This window comes from Eptatretus burgeri, chromosome 5, assembly GCF_056783735.1.
Source record: "Eptatretus burgeri isolate ZD-2024b chromosome 5, Ebu_testis_v1, whole genome shotgun sequence".
NCBI lineage: Eukaryota > Metazoa > Chordata > Myxini > Myxiniformes > Myxinidae > Eptatretus > Eptatretus burgeri.
In genome coordinates this window covers 87588397-87609183 of record NC_140965.1, presented here as the reverse complement: position 1 = coordinate 87609183, position 20787 = coordinate 87588397, and the positions used below count along the sequence as shown (strand labels likewise).

Below are 20787 nucleotides of genomic sequence, written 5' to 3'. Positions count from 1 at the left end.
TCTCTGGCTCTCTTTGTTTTTCGTTCTATATGTCAACTCTTATACGAGCCTCAACATTGTATATTAATATATATATATATATATATATATATATATATATATATATATATATATATATATATATATATATATATATATATATATATATATATATTGTTGCGAATTCGCGCCTGCCAGCGTGCGACCGGCCGCTCTACTCTAATGGCGGCCGCCTGCGCCCACCGGAACGAACAATTCTGTCGTGACCCTCTCGGACCAACGCCGGGAGCTAGTCACGGGTGGGGGTTTAACCCCACCACGACCGTGCCAATTGCCCACCCGCGCAGGATAGGGTTGCTTGCCAAATTCGATCTACCTAAATACCTGCGCGGATGGTCGACCGGCGATCGTACCTCGCCGCAGGCCGACTCCGGACACGAACTGCTTAAGCGGTCCGTTCCGTGCTACAGTAATAACCGAGCGGCGTTATTGTCGGCCTCGACGGTTGCGATTAATTATCGGGCGTATTAAGCCCACTAAGAACCCTTTATGTGAAGCAGGATGGAGGGTCAATTAAAAGGAAGGAGACGAAGCGAAACGGGCACAGTTCAACATGCAAGCACTTTATTTACACGACACACGGAGAGCACACATATACAGCCAAACAGTCAAAATGCACATATATCAAGAAAACAAAAGAAACGATGCAGAGTTACAACCGAATACGCATACACACGGCAACACTTACACAATTCTACTTTACAAGACACGGCGCCACAAGATCCATACAAAAACCCCGAAAAGAAAATGGTGACCTCCCTTTGGGCCATCGAGTCCCTCTCCCACGTCCGTTGACATGATCGCGCCTGGCCGCGACTCCGTGCCCTGGCGTGGTAGGCGAGTCCTCTCCGGCGTGCCTCGCACCGGCACGTGTTGGCCGCTCGACGCCACGGACGGAGTTTCCGGCGCTATCCCAGCGCGGATAGAAGGGGGGGGGGGGAAACGTTGTTGCTCGAGGTCACGGTGTGGGGAATGGAAGACGCTCCGTCCCGCCAGCGGGGTCTTGGGACCGCCCCACAAAAGACCAGGCCAGCGGCCACCACGAAGAGAAGAGGACGAGTGAGCCGGAAGACAGGAAGAGTGAAATGAGAGCGAGAGATGAACCTTCAGAGTTTAGGCTTTATTCCATTTGATTGGAGCCGCTTCTGTGGGCACACCGGGGAATACAGGTTCAGCTAGGAGTACATAAGCAGTAACGTATACATGTGCAGTTAACCATTGCAGACAATCCGCGTAAGCACGGAGTTCGATATAATCTCCATTCTCACCAGTCAATGAGCACCTTCAGTTAACGAGCATCAAGTGGACAGCCGATGTCAATAGCAATGCCCCGGGGACAATCACTCGTGCCGCAGAGACCTCCCCTTATACGCGAGACGCACAACATGTGATCCCGCGTCATGTCCCTCAATTCACGTTAATTCACCACATTCTCCCCACCTTTAAAATGTAACTAGGGGCCCATCTTACACACCATGATTGCTTTAGCACTATAGGAGTATACATTTCAAGCAACGCGGATTAATAGATCTACAGAAGCATACATGCCAAGCAGTGATTATTTTGAGTTGTAGGAGCATGGAAATGAGCATCGATATATGATATAATGGGCATATAGGAGCATGAGCAGCGAGAATGCCGATAATCCCCTTTACAGATTGAGTCGTCGAGGGGGCCTTATTCGTCGACCTCTCCGGGAGTAAACGGCAGTTTCACTTGAGGGAGACTCCCGATCCTCTTGGTGAGCCTCGACTTGTGCCGGGGATGACTCCTCGATCGCTCTCGGGTGGAACGCGGCAGCCCCGTCGCCTGGCGGAGTTCCTGGGGGGGAAATGTCAGAAGGAGGAGTGCCAGAAGGTGGTGTACCGGCGGGAGGAGTACCTGAGGGAGCCAGATGGCGAACCGACACAGTGGTCTCCCTGCCATCCGGGAGCCTGACATGAGCATACTCTGGATTAGTGTCAATGAGTTCGACCCCTCCACCAGCGGTTCATACTTGCTTTGTCGTACCGGGCGTTTCATGAACACTGTACCGGGGTGGGTCAGCCAGTTGGGCACCGTTTGACCGTCAACATAACGTCGTTGGTGAGTAAACATACGTTCGTGAGGAGTGGCATTTGTGGACGTGCAGAGCAAAGAGCGTATGGAATTCAGAGCATCGGGAAGAGTAACCTCCCATCGCTCGGGGCCCAGTCCTCTCGATTTCAGCGCCAGAGTTACGGCTTTCCAAATAACTCCATTATACCGTTCCACCTGCCCGTTTCCCTGTGGGTTGTAACCCGTCGTTCGACTAGTTGCTATGCCGTGCTCTAATAGGAATTGTTTTAGCCCGGCCGACATGAAACACGGCCCTCTGTCTGAATGTATGTACGAAGGTCTCCCAAACATAGCGAAGAGGTCAGAGAGACATTTTACGACAGTGCCCGAGGTCATATCCGAGCACGGAAACGCGAAAGGGAACCTTGAATATTCATCAACAACGGTGAATATGTATCTGTTGTCTGTTTCGGTCGGCAGGGGCCCTTTGAAGTCGATGTTTAGTCTCTCGAAGGGGGAAGTAGCCTTGATCAGTCTGCCAGATGCCGCGCCATAGAATCTGGGTTTTAGTTCAGCACAAACAGGGCATGAAGCATTCATTTGTTTAATATCTTCAACAGAATAGGGAAGATTTTGTCTGCGTACGAAATGTGCCATCCTGGTTACCCCTGGGTGGCACAGAGACACATGGAGGTCTTGCAAAGCCTGACTGATTGTTGCCGAACTGTAGACCCGGGAGAAGGTATCTGCAGCAGGGTTTTCTTTCCCGGGCCGGTAAACAATGTCGTATCTGTAGCAAGCTAGGTCTATCCGCCATCTCATAATTTTTTCATTCTTAATTTTCCCGTTATTTTTCCCATCAAACATGAATGCCACGGATCGTTGGTCCGTAACGAGCGTGAAGTGGTTTCCCAGTAAATAATGTCTCCATTTCCGCAGCGCTTCAACGATGGCGTACGCTTCCTTCTCTATCGCTGAGTGTCTCTGCTCGCTTCTAGAGAGAGTTCTCGAGAAGAACGCGACCGGCCGCCCAGACTGATTAAGTGTAGCAGCTATGGCGTGATTTGAAGCGTCGGTCTCCACCACGAAGGGCACCGAGCTGTCGATCGATAAAACCACGGACTTACTGATATCATCCTTGAGATTGTGGAAAGCTCTTACGACAGCGGCATCTGGTGGAAAGTTTTTGCAATGCACTAGGGGATGTATTTTCTCGGAGTATTGCGAAATCCATCTTGCATAGTAAGCGAACATCCCGATCACCCGGCGCATTGTTTGCAAGTCCTGAGGTGGTGGAAGCTCACGGAGCGGGCGCAATCGCTCAGGATCAGGCTTAATTGTGCCGTCGGCTATCGTGTAGCCGAGAAGGTCAATTGACCTTGCCGAGAATACGCATTTCTCGTAGTTGAGAGTCAGATTATATTTTCTAGCAATGCTCAAGAATCTGTCCAGATTCCTATCATGTTCCCTCTGATCCCTACCGCACACTGTGACATTATCCACGTAAACAAAAGTGTCTTCGAGGTTTTCATCTGAGATGATGTCGTCCATAACCCGTTGGAAGCAAGCTACTCCATTCGTGACACCGAATGGTATCCTTCTGAACTGGTAGAGGCGCCGCCCTGCCTGGAATGCAGTGTAAGGTTTGTCTTCCTCTCGGATGGGAATTTGATGATAGGCGCTTCGCAAGTCGATGGTACTGAATACCTTATAATTGGCCACGCGTTCGACCATCTCATCTATGCGCGGCAGGGGTAGGCGTCGAGTTGGGTGAAGCGATTGACCGTTTGGGAATAATCGACAACCATCCGTTTCTTATGGTTCTGACTGCTGGTTACTAACACCTGTGCGCGCCATGGCGAATCGCTCGGTTCTATAATTCCCTCCTCCAGTAATCGCTTGGTTTCCGAAGTGATGAAATTCATGTCAGCAGTGGTATATCGCCGCGATTTGATCGCTATCGGTTTGCAGACCGGCGACAAGTTAGCGAACAGCTGGGGGACGTCACCTCCGCGGTGGTCAACGCATTTAAAATTAGACGAGGCTTGCTTCCTCCAAAGGGTATTTCGACGCTCGTGTGCTGCTTGAGGACATTATGACCCAGAATTACGTCTGCGCACAAATCACGAAGCACCAGCACCTTTACATCCCGATGCGTGTACCCTTTTACGTCCAATTCAACATTGCAGTACCCTCGTACGCGGGATTGTAGTGAGGTGGCGGCCATGCATACCGTATTGTCAGTCGGGTGGATTACCCATTTCCTGCCCTTCACTAGCGAGCTGTTGACGAAACTTTCAGAGCTACCGGTATCAATCAGTGCCTCAGCCATATGCCCGTTAATTCGTACGTTGATGATAGCCTTGGATAGATTCCCCGGGAGGCTGCAGTCAATTTATTTTGCGAGTAGAGAGCCGCAGAAGTGGGTTTATTTCTCCTTAGAGTAGATTTACATACCCTGGCATAATGCCCTTTCTTGTCGCAATTCATGCATGTGGCATCTCTGGCGGGACATTTTTGACGAGGATGCCTTTTGTACCCACAAAAGAAGCATTTACCAACCGGAGCAGTTGCTGAGGAGTTTGACGAGGTCTGGGTATCCGGCTCCTCGGGTGTTTCTCCATCCCCTATGTCTGGCTGTGTCTGTGCCAGTGGGGTTCCTTGGGTTCCCATCGTAGCAGCGTTCATGAGCAGCATCGGTGTCCCAAATGACTCGGATTGCTGCTGAGCCGTATCCATCGCTCGAGCCTGATCGACTACCTTGTCAAGAGTGGGTTGCGCTTTCTCTAGTAAGCGTTGCCGTATGTGGGCTGATCTGAGTCCTTGGATGAATGCCTCCCGGGTCGCTTCCTTTCGGTGTTCCTCGGCGCTTACCGCCCGGAAGCTGCCGTCTTTTCCCAGCTGATTCAGAGCTTGCAGGAACTGATCGATTGTCTCCCGGCTGCTTGCTTGCGTGTGTTGAGAAGATGTCGTATGTATACCTCGTTCTTGGGCTTCACGTAGAGCGCTTGCAGCACCTCGATCGCTGCTTCGTAAGTGTCGCACCCCGAGAAGAGCCTGTACACGCCGGGCGAGACATGATTCACGAGAGCGGCAAATTTGTCAGCTCCCTCCGCGATGATGGTCAGATAGTGTGAGAAGGAACAGAACCAATGTGACCATTTCATTTCTGCGTCAGTCGCGTTCGGGTCTGCGTCGAACCTCTCTGGTTTGTAGATCTTGTCCATCTTTGGTTGAGAGAGCCGAGAAAATCAAATGGAATAAATTGAAATGAGAGCGAGAGATGAACCTTCAGAGTTTAGGCTTTATTCCATTTGATTGGAGCCGCTTCTGTGGGCACACCGGGGAATACAGGTTCAGCTAGGAGTACATAAGCAGTAACGTATACATGTGCAGTTAACCATTGCAGACAATCCGCGTAAGCACGGAGTTCGATATAATCTCCATTCTCACCAGTCAATGAGAACCTTCAGTTAACGAGCATCAAGTGGACAGCCGATGTCAATAGCAATGCCCCGGGGACAATCACTCGTGCCGCAGAGACATCCCCTTATACGCGAGACGCACAACATGTGATCCCGCGTCATGTCCCTCAATTCACGTTAATTCACCACAAAGAGGACCAAGAGAGCCAGAGCACCAACCAAAAAGCGCTCCGCCCGTGTCCTACTTCAATAGCCCGGGGCTCCGCCCTTCACTCCGCCCCCATGTTCAGCCCCACCTCCCTTCGATCTTCTTGGAGAAGCTTCTCGAAGAGGGCGTGCCCTCACGCTTTCCCTCCACCCGCTCTGTCCGGGGGCCGAGGGAGTCAGTTTTTGGCTTGGAGCCAGAGCATTATTCCCCCAAAAAGAGGCCCCCACCTTTTCTCACCTTTGAGCGGCACACATGTCTGCAGAGTTCGATATCAATTTCCTCAAACTTTGCAGTTATTTGAGGCTTCAATTCCTGAATGGTGCAAGGCTTTTCACGATAAACAAGGTCTTTCATGAGCCCCCAAAGAAATAAATTTGGAGGTGTAAGGTCTGGCGAGCGTGCCGGCCACTCGATCGGACCACGGCGGCCGATCCACTTTCTGGGAAAGTTTTCATCAAGCCACTGACGAACATAATGTCCATAATGAGGTGGAGCTCCATCATGCTGGAAATAACAGTCTTGATCTTGTACCCTGGGCCAAAAGAAGGTTTGCAGCATATCCAGGTAAATTTCTGCAGTGACAGATCTCTCAAAGAAAAAGGGTCCAATTATCCCTGATGGAGATATGGCTGCCCAAACTGCCACTCCAGGTAAATTTACCTCCTTACTAAATTACTGTCACTCTTTGGTTATTAGCAGCCCAGTAGACACAATTGTGTCTGTTAATTGTGCCATTAAGCTTAAAACATGTCTCATTTAACCACCAGATGTTGTCTGGCATTGTGTCCTCTTCGTGAAGTTTAGCTAAGAACTCCGCAAATTGAAGACTGCGGTCGTCATCTCCATCATGAAGGGCATGCAGTGAGTGTGGAATGTGAGGTTTCCGTTTTTTCTGGTGAAGGGTACGGATAACACTTGATTGGCTCACTTCCAACTCTGCAGATAAACGGCGAGTTGACTTTTGCGGACTTTGTTCTAGTCTTCTGATGGCTTCTTCAGCCTTAGCTACATTCGTTGCTGTTTTTGGACGACCAGACTTCTTTGCAGTGGCTACCAACCGACCCTGTTGCTTCAAATTTCTCGACAATCAATCATATGTTTCTTCCCTGAGTTGGGTTAATATGAAATTCCTGGGCCAAACGGCGTCCCGCCATCGTTGGTTGTTCATTACATTTGTAGTAATGTTTCACGGCCGCAACACGTCTATTCATTGAAAGGTAATTCGTGGTTCAATTTGGTGCAAATTCAGTAACTTTCCAAACTCGCAGCAATAACCTGCAAAACAAAATCAAAAATAATTAAATTACGAAAATTAATAATCTGCAAGACAATTATTAACAACATGACTTCCCAGAAAGAATCTGACAGCTGAAAAAACGGAAATCGGGTGCTACTTTTGACTCACCCTGTATATATTGTTACGAATTTCGGTCCGCCCGGCATGCGATTGGTCACGTAACTCAAATCGCGACTGCGTCGCCCACCGGAACGGGCAATTCAGTCGTGACCCTCCTTGGAACTGCCGCCAGCAGCTAGTCACGCGTGGGTCTTTCGACCCCACCGCAATCATGCCAATCGGCCACCCACGCAGGATAGGGTTGTTCGCCAAACTCGACCTACCTTAGTACCTGCGCGGGTAGTTAACCGGGCGATCGTACCTCGCCACTGGCCGGCCTAGGACACGAACCGCTTAAGCGGTCCGTTCCGTGCTTCAGTGATAACCGAGCGGTGTTATCGCCGGCCCCAACGGACGTGATTATTTATTGGGTGCTTACACCCCTCTACCAATTCCTTCCGTGATGCAAGATGGAACTTTCAAACAAGGGAAAGGACGCAACGAAACGGGGAACAGTTCAACAAGCACATTTATTGCACACTCAGACAAGGCACGTATTTTACAACCATACAGTAATTCAGGCACGTATACTGTGAGAGCAAGCAAAGGCAGAGTTACAATCGAATAAAGTCTTTATTTCACACGCACACTTAGACAATTCTACTTATAAGACGGCGCCACCACATGCATTTACACAAAAGCAAAGGAAAAAGCCACCCCCAAAGACAAGGGTGGCAGACAGGTCCGTGGACCAAATGTACATGGAACTGGATGAGCGGCCAGGTCCACGAGACTAAAGGGTCTTACCCGCGCCCTCGTGGCACGATGGCGGGTAAGCCGCGATGTCAGCGTAGCTGCGCCTGGTTTCGTGCCCCTGGCGTGGCCGGTGAGCTCTCTCCGTCGATCGGCCCCCATCTGCCTTTCCCGTCCGCTTCGAGCTCCGTCTCCCAACTCTGCCCCACCGACACTGCCGCCGTCTGCCTCTTTGAGCTCCGTCTGGTACTCCACCGACTCCAGACTGCCACTCTCCAGACCCGACTTGACTGCCGACTCACTGCTCTCCCGACACACACTGCAACTGCCACACTCTGCCACGAGCTGCATTGTGCTTGCGCTTATATAGGCCAGGGGAGGAGCGCATATGCAAATTTGTGGATCACTGCGGGTTGGGAGGCGGGGCTACACCACCTGATGCTCAGCCATTGGATGAAAGAAAAGTGGGCGTGAATCATTCTTGATCCGATTTCTCCTTCGAAAGGATCCATTCACAACCCATGGCACGACGTTTGGTAGAAAGGCGAAGGTGGTGGGAGTTTGAGTTGTAGTTGTTTGGGAAGGGTGTTGGTGGTGGCGATTTGGTTGCTGGCGGGCGTCGTTTGAGAATGGCGAGGAAGCGATGTTTGCAGGGTGGAGTTGTGGAGGTAAAGAGGCGAAGGTGGTGGGAGTTTGCTGCGGTGGTTTTGGAAGGGTGTTGGTGGTGGAGATTTGGTTGCTGGCAGGCGTCGTTTGAGAATGGCGGTGAAGCGATGTTTGCGGGGTGGAGTTGTGGAGGTAAAGAGGCGAAGGTGGTGGTGTTTGAGTTGTAGTTGTTTGGGAATGATGGTGTTGGTGGCGATTTGGTTGTTGGGGGATGATTGGTCCAAAATAATGATAGAGAAAAGAAAAACGGCTATCTCAAAGGATCGCAGCCCTGTGAATATGGAAATTCCCTTTAAACAACGGTGGGGAAATCTAACTACACATATACTTATCGTCATAACTGATCTCAGGACCCTTTATGGTGTATTGCGAATTTCCACAGCCGTAACAATATAATTTTATATATATCGCCTATTTTTTGTGAAGGACACCGTGTGATATTTACCATCCATCGACTAATGCCAGCAGATGGGACATCCTGTTGAACATCCATCTGATTGACGACACACACTGATGAATCGCTCTGCTCGTTAAAAAGCAGGATGACATTTTATCGCTACCTGGGTCGGAATTCAAACCCAGGCTAGCCAGCTCAGAGACGAGTATACATATTTCTCAAATGTATATGTCGCATTCTCAAGTGTATTTCCTGCCAGCTCGTGCTGACGAATTGTTAGAATTAACAGCCATACAAGTCCTTTTCTTCCATACGATTTGGAGGAATCCTTGGTCGGCCACAAGTAGAACAGCAGAATGCTCAGTAATGCAGTATTCTGAGATCTTCCATAGAACGGTCTTCGGATCTAACTTGATGTGTTGTCAAGACCAAAATGAGTAAGAAAATAAGTAAATACTACAAACTGTTGAGATGGATTCTTTCATGATCGACTTTCTGTACAAATGAAAGTTCAACTAATTTTCCACTTACCTGGATATATACCTGGCCAAGCCATTTCTCGAGAAATCCTTCCGCTGCTTTCATTAAGCCTCAAACAAATATACTGCCTCGTGTAAGGACAGATCGAATCGCGAATCGCAGTGGGAATTTTGATAGAATTGCCTTTAGGCTCCGTATTGTAAAACAACTCTGGAATAAAAAAAAAAAAAAAAAAAAAAAAATAACAGCTGCGGATGTTACAAATGTTCACAACCAGAGGAATTCAGCTCTAAGGACAATGTAAAGCTTGTTTTATTTACAAACCACCTGTCTCCTTCCTTTCGCTCTCCTCGCCTGCAGTAGCTCTCACGTTTGTCGTTAATTCAAAGCCGTCGCTTCGAGCAATAATTTCGTATTTTGTTGTGGTTTTTTGAGGGGGCTTTTTATTGAACTTCTCTTTCTCCATCGTGTTGGACTGGTGTGGTGGAGAGGAAGGCTTGTTCAGCTTCAGGTACAATTTTATACCTGATGGGTTGTTTTTTTGAGCTTGGTCACAATGAAAATGATATCTTAAAATATTTGGCCACACTTCTTTTTCTCAATTTTATCTTTCAAATCAGCTTTCACCTGAAATGGGTTGCCATTATCCACACTGCAAAGCTTGCTTTTTGTTGTCGTGATATTTGCCATTCTTCATACTATAATTTATTAATTTATGCTTGTTGATGCATATGTGGGTTCCACGTGCCCTTCCATCACCCGCTCCTCCATTACATGCCCCCCACACCTTGCATCTCCCTCCAGAGTGATTTTTATAGCCTCTGAATGCTGGACTCTAATTATTTTACATATTAACCTTTTTGTTTTGAAAAGCTTCTTTATTTTATTCTTTGATCACTTCTAATGGTGGTAGTGGATGTGAAAAGCTTCGGTGCTTTCACTTTTATAAATGCTTCAAATAACTTACTTCAACGACTTCGTTAATGTCCCGATTTAAGCCCACCTTCTTCTCGAGCTGGCCACGGCTCATAGAGCATGTACGCTCGGCCCAAGTCTTTCCCAAAATAGCTGGCAACACTTGATGGTCGACTCAAGCTGTTCTGGGCATTACATTGTAATTTGTTCAGGATGCTGGTGATAATTTGCGTACTCTTCAAAAAAGACGCCATGGGATCGCTGATGATCACCAACGAATGTTATAACAGACAAGACACCCAGCTTCACGTCCATCTGACAGATGATGTGCTTTGTGATGCAACAGGCTGCTAAGCACCAATGCAACAGTTTATAATGAATCGAACCCCGACTTGACAGCGCAAGGATAAGTGTGCTACCTCTGCACCATCCTGTTGCACTGATAGCTTCAATGAGATACTCATATAACATTCTCTTTTTAAGCATGAACATCCTCAAGCTGTCTTTCCTCTGCATGAATCCCAGAGGTATGATGTATATGTGGATGTGGGTGTGAGTTTGAGGGAGGAAAGGGGTGGAGGGTGAGGGGAGAGGGGAGGTGTGGGCACTTTCGCGTACCTGTTGGCTTGGAATGGTTTCATCCCATATTTTCCAATATTTACATTCGTAATAAGTAGATTATTTCGAACTATCATATTGTGTATAATGAACGTCGCACTTTCTTTCCAAAGACGACATCGATGCTCACTGGATTATTATTTTATTTCACGAGCTACAGGCTTGGGAGATAACTTACCTTAGACCCAACTTCAATCGAATGAGCCCCAAATGGTTAACGTCGCATTCCTTGGATGCTGAGGAATAAATATTTGTTTGTTATGACATTATACACATCTTTGTTGCAGAGTCTATGTTGATTCTACATCGGCAGTTGGAAGGACCTTACCATATCGACACCGTATTGCATCCAATCTACATTCAAATCTCAGAGGCAATGATGAATATTCACAGCAATGCAGAAGAGATCACAAAGCAGGTGAAAAATAATGCCGGGGGTTGTGATGGGTGGTTTGGGAGCTTCGACGGGCACACGAGTGCACAGAAGGAAAAATTCAATTTTATTCACTTACAAATTCTCCAAGAACAGAGTAAGAACAATGTTATGAAGAATGTATTTTCCTACTCACGTAATATTTTAGTTCCATCAATTGCATGTACTCGGCTGACCGTAGCAGCCCAAGGTATTTCACAAAATAATTATAACCGCAGCATCACTTACTTGTGTCACTAATCTTGCCATTCAAGAAGTTTTTTTTGAACAATCAAACAAAACATCTGTCTATCATCAACAATATACCATACCCTTAATATCGCTCTGGGGATGTGTTCCATTCGCAAGTGGCTTGCTTGATTCAAAGCGCTTCAGCAAGCAATGCAATGGAGCAGAGTGCTTGGCACCGCTTAACAACATGACTGTCTCCAATTATGTAAACAATGCTATCGTGGAACTCGAGCAAATGCTATTCAGGCCACAAATTTTGTTTTTTTCTTCCCCAAACAACATGTGAACGCGGCAGCTCTCATTGGTTCAAACTCACACATTATGCCCCGTCCCAAATCCCTCCTATTGAATCATGGATGTAACTTTTCTTTTCTTTCTTTGGATAATTTTGTTGAACATTTTAAGAAACTCAGTCAGAAATCGAATGATGGTGGATATGCTAATGATGAAAATTTTGATCCAAGGACCAATGATCATTCTGAGAATGAATGGATTAATGGTGACTTTTCTGCTGAAGAGCTTCCGTCTTTAATACCCAAACACAAAAATAACAAGTCTTGTGGCATCGATGGCATTCTTTATGAATTTTTCAAAAATTGCCCAGTTACTGCCATCCAACTCACAGTTAAAGGTTATTTCATTTGATATTGAACTCAGGAATAGTTCCCAGTGACTGGTCCATTGGTATAATAATACCGTTGTATAAAAATTAAGGACCATTGATCCAGGAAATTACCATGGTATAACTCTTTTGAGCTGTTTAGGAAAGCTGTTTACGGCGGCAATAAATGCTAGACGATCAACCTACATCCATGGAGGGATATGGTATCTTCGGTGATTAGTAGGCTGGGTTTGGAGAATAATTTAGTACTGTAGACCATATATTTCTTCTTCATTCCATCGTTGATTTGTAGTTGTCCCACCGCAAGAGGTTGTACTGTGCCTTTGTTGACTATAAAAAAGCGTTTGATTTGGTTAAAAGATCTTCTCTATGGTAGAAACTGGTTTTAACAGGGCTGAATGGTAGAAACTGGTTTTAACAGGGCTGAATGGTAAGGTTATCAATGCTGTCTATAAGTTAAACTTGAATGCTAAGTCATGTGTTAAACAAAGAGGTAATTCTCTATCATATTCATTTTTGTGTATTGTACGGTGTATGCCAGGGTGAAAATTTGTCCCCTCTTGTCTTTACCATTTATTTAAACGACTTTGCATACTTTGTCAGTCGTAATTACAATGGTTTATATTTTCTTGCGAATAATATCAATAATTTCCTGAGTGATAGTGATATTGAAGATTTTTTTTTTCAGGCTGTATGTGTTGCTTTATGCTGATGATACAATTGTGATGGCTGAATCTCCCAAGGAACTCCAGCGTGCGCTAAATGCAGCGATGGATTATTGTGCACTTTGGCATTTGACTGTTAATTTAGTATCCATAACAAAAGTTATCATTTTTTTTCCAACAGGAAAAGCACGAAATTTTCTAAATTTTATGTTTGGTAATGACAAAATTGAAGTTGTGATTGATTATGTATACTTCGGCTGTGCTCTTAACTACAATGGTTCTTCAAACAAGGCCATTTCGAAACAAATATCTCAAACAAAAAGTGCACAGTTTTCCTTTTTGAATGAATCGTCCTCTTGATGTTCACTGTGAACTTGTAGAACGAATGGCAATGCCCATTTTATTAAATGGTTGTGAGGTTTAGGGTTGTTACAATACCACCCATACTGCATTGAAATTTTCTATCATAAATTTCTTCAACAAATATTACACATCAATAAAAAGGACTGCAAACTGTATGGTACTTGGGAAATGGGAAGTGACCCTGTATGAGACTTTATTGACAAGAGAATGGTAAGTTTGTGGTTGTGAGTTGGAAGTGGCAAGCAGAACAAATTTTCTGCTGTTACGTTTAGATTAGCAAAGTGTCTTCATAAAAGTGAAATATGTGAGTCTAAATGGATATTGACTTTGAAAAGTGTTGTTGATCACTGTGGTTATTCCAAGATATGGTATGATTTCTCGAACTTTGATAAAAACATGGTTTGTCTCGCATCAAATGCAAAATTATTGACATGAGTGTGCAGGTTTGGCATGAGAGTCAACAGTGAACCCCCTGTGCTCAAATTACAGTAAATTTAAGAAGTTTTACTTCGAACCTTATTACCTCTGCCACCGAAGGTGAAGGAGGTTGTGTTTTCACCCCTCTCTGTCTGTTTGTTACTTGCAAAATCGAAGATTTTTCAAGTATATTGGTGAGTCGATTTTGTTATTATCTTGCCAAAACGAAGTTTTTGCAAGATCTGTTACTTGGTAAATTTTTTTTGTTTGTTTGTCTGTAATCATTGGATTTTTCACCTTTATATCACTCTGTAGAGCACAATTCTCATCGGAAACTCTTGTGGGTACACATATCATAGTATTATTACAATACCCTTCAGCACACATAAAGGTCAAGGTCAAAGGTCAAGGTCACTTTGCGGTAAATCATGGAGGTCGACAAAACCCTTATTTTTTGAGTAATTTTAATCGAATCATCTCCAAACTTTATGGGAATGTAGTATATGGTCTGGTGCTCAGCTGATTAGTTTTGGTGGCGATTGGCCTTGACCTTCATGGTTAGCGCCTAAGGTCGAAATATTTTGACCCCAAGGTCAAATTTTGAAATCTTAGGTACCATATTGTGTAATACCTCAAATTGAACACCTCGATGAGTGCTTTCTAGATATGTCAGGCTTGAGACATTATGACGTCATTTGGTGACGTTATGAGGCAAACGCATATTTTTCATGGTTACTCTATAGAACGATTCTCATCGGAATCTCTCGTAGGCAGATATTCCTCAAGGAGTCGCTCCTGGTGGATAGCAGCTCTGTTCACCTCAGTGTGACCTTAAAGAAGTCACACGTGGTCACCTTTTGGCAAGATACGGGTAACCCTGCGGGTGACATTGGTTTATTTTTTTGTTTGTTTGTCTGTTTGTCTGTGTGCAGGATATCTCAAAAAGTTGTGTGATTTATTTAGTTTTTGAAGTGATTCTTCACCTTTGATAGATAGGGCCAAAAACGATATATTGTTCTGGGGCCCGGTGTCGGTGGCGAGCACGACCGCTAGGTGGAGCAGTAGAGTCGGCTCCAATGAACACCCAGAATCTAGATCGTGCTTCTCGGAGAACTCTGAGAGGCACGGGTCCCTTACAGGACCGTGGTCGCCAATACTTCTACGGTGTGAGGGAGGGTCCACTTGTCTAACTCCAATTTACCTAAGTACTCATGCCGTCCAATTACCGGGGAGACCACACCCTCGGTCGACTCTGTCCAATCCGAGTTGTGGTAACGGCTCGGATCTGGGGTAACCGAGCGGAGTTACCAGAGCCGTGCCGGATCGAATGCACAATTTGCCGCTTCCCAATTTAACAACACGCACTATACTAAGCCAATGAAAGAAACACAAAAACGAGCTGAAACATTCAACAAAATGGATATTTATTTACAATAGGCAGGGAGAGGAACACAGAAGAGCAGAGTTATACCGACTATCGAGAAGAAATGCAAAAAATGTACAAGGCACTTAAACAATTACTACTTATAAACTGGGCCCACAGACACACACGCACACACCCAAAAGAAATGATGGCCGTGGCCTTTATTCGGCCCTTCAGCTCGGGAGGGAAGACGAGCTGAGGGCAAGAGCCTGCACTTGCACCTGTCCACCTCGTGCGGTCTGGTCGAGCTTGTCTGGTGGCGGGACTCGAACTCACTGCCTCAACGCAGCACCAAGCACGAGGGACGAGGGACAGAACGACGGACGCCAGCCTGCACGAAGGCAGACGAGGCGGGAGGCGACAAGGAGACAGGCGCTCGTGGCTGGAAAAGCTTCCATGGATCCGACGACACCAAGCGAGGCCGACCCAGACAGCCAGATAGAACACCCCGATCACTATTTCTCTCCCGAGGTGGGAGGGATTTCTTCCCTGGCCACTCACCTCCTGATTGGACGGTTGCGTCGCGCGATTCACTGGCCGCCCCTCATTGGACAGGCCCATGGAAGGCGGGGCGACTCCCACCCTTCTGGGTGGAGTACCGATCTGAGGCGATGAGCCTCCTGATTGGACGAGGGGCGCGCCCTTGCCCTCGTGGGTGGAGTCGGCTCTGGAGCCAGGGGTCCCACCCATGTCCGCAGCCAGAAACATGTGCGCTATGGCGTCGGTGAGCGAGGCGACGGTGCCGCTGGTGTTGTTGTTGTAAGTGATGTAAAAATGTAAAAGAAAACCCTAACTATCAAAATAACTCCGCAGCGCATTAACATTTAATGCCCATTAGACTAGGGATGGGCCGATATAACTGTTCTCTAAGGACCTGAATGTTGAGTGCAGTAAGCTTCCAAATTCCTAATAATATAGCATGATATTTCAAAAATGTATTTGGTCCAATATATTCTCATGGATCAGGCATTACATGGTGGAGGTATGCACTCTACCGAGTGTCCTAGTTTTTATTTGTATTTATCTCTGCTGAAGTGACGGGTCATATAATGGAAGATCGTACAAAAAGGAGAATCGTCATGGAAAATCAAATTTCACATTTTCAGCGAGCCAGCCACTGCCTGTTGCATCGCAAAACAACACGTGGCTCTGAACGTATGCGAGTGACCCCTTAACTTTGTTCAAGTCAATTGACATATAGTATTCAGTGACAGTGTGAATGTTGCAGAGTGCTCGCTTAAGCACTCCAATGAAATGGTTGATAAAAAACGGCTCGCTTGACTCACGATTAGCAATCACTGAGCCATCATTTTCAACAATACACCTCCCGGAGACGCCCAAAATGTCAAATTACGAATTGGAAAAATGAACACTTTTCTAGGAGTCTGAACTGCTTGTAAGTTCGATTCTGGAGCTTAAATTTTGTAATTCTGCTTAGTTTAAGAGATACTTGTGGTGATCGCATGTGTGAAAATGAAATAATCAACGAACGCTGACGTCTCCTGACATTTATAAGCATTGCAATGTACCCAGCGATTTGTAGCTATGATGAACAGGCATTCGATCTTAAGAGTGAGGAAAGTGAAAAAAAACTTTACCATGAAGAAATCGTTTCAGCCTGTTCCAAGTCAAGGCATGGTTGAGCATGTTAAAAAACATGGCAGCGTCTGACCCCAGCAAGGTTATCAAGGATATGCCTTCAAACTTCATAGAGAGTGGTGAAAGAGGATGCACCTGATGAAGGATATAATTAAATAAGGCCGTTGATTATCTTCAAAATGGGTGTTTTAATTAACCCACACACCCAATTTTCACTCTTGCACTTATTAGTTTTCTTCGTATGCATGCAAAGTCACACACACACACACACACACACACACACACACACACACACACACACACACACACACACACACACACACACATTGCCTTTTATTCGTATAGATTCTCATTACATGAAATTTGTGGCGGACTTACAGTTGACATCGTTGTTCGGAAGGACTTGAAACTTTAACCAACCACGGCATAACACTTGACTTGATGCATATCCTAAGGATGACATCATAGGTTACGTGACATGGTGGCCATATTGGATTTAATGAAAACCGTTAAACTGCATCTCCTTCATTTTTCGATCAATTGAGTTGAAACTTGGAATACATGTAGTCCACCTGAGGGAAAAGAATGCTCTTTTCTCCGATTTTTTTTAATTTCTAGCTAATTAGAATGCAGTGGCCAAAATTAAAAAGTGCTGACGCAGCAGTTCTTTTTAATCAACACTACTGTGGTTGCATGAATGTTGTATTGACCTCCCGGTCGACCCGTTGATCAGATGAACTTGAAACTTTTGTCACCTATCTATACCACTTGAGTTGATGTATATCCTAAGAATGACATCATAGGTCACGTGACATGGTGGCGAAATTGAATTTCATGAAAACCTTTAAAATGCATCTCCTCCATTTTTCGATCTATTAAGTTCAAAGTTTGCGAAATTGGGTCCAGCCTGCCATTGCCAATGATGTCATCGCTCAATCGACCAATTCGAGCAGGGCGTCTTGGTCCTCGGCATCACTGCCAGCAGTTTCAATTATTATTGTTATCGTTATTATTATTATTATTATTATTATTATTAATAATATTATTGTTATTATAACAAAGTGCACTGACTATATCTGACCCAGACAACCAGTCTCCTCCAGCATTCCATGATGGTTCCACTCATATGGACAGGAGTCAATCACAAACATCAGCCAAATAAATTATCTTGACCAGATTGCAGAGCCAGTTTTGTTATCTCCAAGAGGATAATCACGTAAAGGGTTCAGCTGAAGCACAATCGGCAATCCAGTTCAGGGAAAATCCCTCGCAGCTTGCAATCATGACGGACAAAGGGACAGGTGATGACTGACCACGTGGTCTTGGAGGCCGATCAAGGAGTCCATGGAAACCAGAAAAAGAAACTGCTGATGGCTTCTAAACTGACCTTTGATTGCAATGTGTAATCATTGCATTTATGCATGGATGTGGAATGTTTGACCCAGAAATGTCTTTTTGAAACATTTTGCCAAGAATTCCTGATGCCAAATTCATTTTTATGTTTCCCCAGTTTTCATTGTACCCGCGAGTATTGTGAAGGTTGTGATTGCACAGGTGTGTAGCTTGAGCTTGGCGAGCTCCATAACTTTCAAAACTGTCGTGGAATTATCATGTTTTATCAAAGAATTGACAAATTGTTGCATTTCCAATCATTAAACTCATTTCAGGTTTGTGGTTGTCCTTGAAACTATTTTGTGTATGTTAAACGTGTAGGTTTTTTAAAACATGATTTGTTTGTCTATTTTCTTTGACAGAAAATCGCTTTTTTTTTCTTCAATTATATCAAATGCATCTGAAGGGGTTTGGCACAAACTCCTCACATATACATAATCCCAATCTTTGCTGACTTCATCCCAATGGTTGTGGACAGACTGATACATACTTTGCTGGCATTCATACATCCAGTCTAAGAATAATATCAGTCATTCATAATTATCAGTATTTTTCATGAAACAGCAAACGTGGTTTGTCCTCTCTCTCTCTCTCTCTCTCTCTCTCTCTCTCTCTCTCTCTCTCTCTCTCTCTCTCTCTCTCTCTCTCTCTCTCTCTCTCTCTCTCTCTCTCTCTCTCTTTCTCTCTGTCTCTCTCTCTCTATATATCTCTCTCTCTCTATATATCTCTCTCTCTCTATATATCTCTCTCTCTCTATATATCACTCTATCACTCTATCACTCTATCACTCTATCACTCTATCACTCTATCACTCTATCACTCTATCACTCTATCACTCTATCACTCTATCACTCTATCACTCTATCACTCTATCACTCTATCACTCTATCACTCTATCACTCTATCACTCTATCACTCTATCACTCTATCACTCTATCACTCTATCACTCTATCACTCTATCACTCTATCACTCTATCACTCTATCACTCTATCACTCTATCACTCTATCACTCTATCACTCTATCACTCTATCACTCTATCACTCTATCACTCTATCACTCTATCACTCTATCACTCTATCACTCTATCACTCTATCACTCTATCACTCTATCACTCTATCACTCTATCACTCTATCACTCTATCACTCTATCACTCTATCACTCTATCACTCTATCACTCTATCACTCTATCACTCTATCACTCTATCACTCTATCACTCTATCACTCTATCACTCTATCACTCTATCACTCTATCACTCTATCACTCTATCACTCTATCACTCTCCCTTCTCTCTCTCCCCTACTCTCACCTACCTCTCTCTCTCCCCTACTCTCACCTACCTCTCTCTCTCCCCTACTCTCACCTACCTCTTTCTCTCCCCTACTCTCACCTACCTCTCTCTCTCCCCTACTCTCACCTTCCTCGCTCTGTCCCCTACTCTCACCTACCTCTCTCTCTCTCCTACTCTCACCTGCTTCTCTCTCTCCCCTACTCTCACCTACCTCTCTCTCTGCCCTACTCTCACCTACCTCTCTCGCTCCCCTACTCTCACCTACCTCTCACTCTCCCCTACTCTCACCTACCTCTCACTCTCCCCTACTCTCTCTCTCTCTCTCTCTCTCTCTCTCTCTCTCTCTCTCTCTCTCTCTCTCTCTCTCTCTCTCTCTCTCTCTCTCTCTCTCTCTCTCTATCACTCTATCACTCTATCACTCTATCACTCTATCACTCTATCACTCTATCACTCTATCACTCTATCACTCTATCACTCTATCACTCTATCACTCTATCACTCTATCACTCTATCACTCTATCACTCTATCACTCTATCACTCTATCACTCTATCACTCTATCACTCTATCACTCTATCACTCTATCACTCTATCACTCTATCACTCTATCACTCTATCACTCTCCCTTCTCTCTCTCCCCTACTCTCACCTACCTCTCTCTCTCCCCTACTCTCACCTACCTCTCTCTCCCCTACCTCTCTCTCCCCTACCTCTCTCTCCCCTACCTCTCCCCTACCTTTCTCTCCCCTACTCTCACCTACCTCTCTCTCTCCCCTACTCTCACCTACCTCTCTCTCTCTCCTACTCTCACCTACTTCTCTCTCTCCCTACTCTCACCTACCTCTCTCTCTCCCCTACTCTCACCTACCTCTCTCTCTCCCCTACTCTCACCTACCTCTCACTCTCCCCTACTCTCACCTACCTCTCACTCTCCCCTACTCTCTCTCTCTCTCTCTCTCTCTCTCTCTCTCTCTCTCTCTCTCTCTCTCTCTCTCTCTCTCTCTCTCTCTCTCATCCTACTATATTAAATAAGGCAAATGTATATATTTATATGTATGTATGTACATCTGGAAATCACAGAAAAAATAAGAACTGGGCCGATCTCCACCAAATTTTACACACGTGTTTGTCGTACCCAGGGCCAGGTCATCGGCACAAAAACGCAGGGGGGTGGGAGGGGAGATGATTTACGATTTTCACCTATTATGTGCCACATTACAAGTGGTTTGCTGACCCCTGCTGCAAACGGGAATGGGGGGGGGTGATTATTTGTCATGGCACAAAATGTATTTGCCCCACCTCCTCCACTGTCCCCCCCCCACCCTCCCCTCCCCACTGCCAAGCTGTATTTTTTCTAGTTAAGTAAAAACAGGGAATTTGGTTTGTCCTTTACACGATACATAGTATTATTTCAATAATTTATTTATTGTGACGAAAGAATGTGCAACATATAAAATGGATCCTGTCGGGCTGG

At 45.4% G+C, this 20787-nt stretch overlaps 1 protein-coding gene across 5 annotated transcripts in view; it reads left to right on the top strand.

Annotated features, from left to right (window-relative positions):
* Positions 1-20787, top strand: part of LOC147026907 (glypican-6-like) — a 475934-nt gene that overhangs the window by 346121 nt on the left and 109026 nt on the right. For all 5 annotated transcript variants that reach the window (XM_085882807.1, XM_085882805.1, XM_085882804.1 and 2 more), the window contains one exon: positions 11162-11292. In XM_085882807.1, the coding sequence (XP_085738933.1) occupies positions 11162-11292 (131 nt within the window). The remainder of the gene's footprint in view (positions 1-11161; positions 11293-20787) is intronic.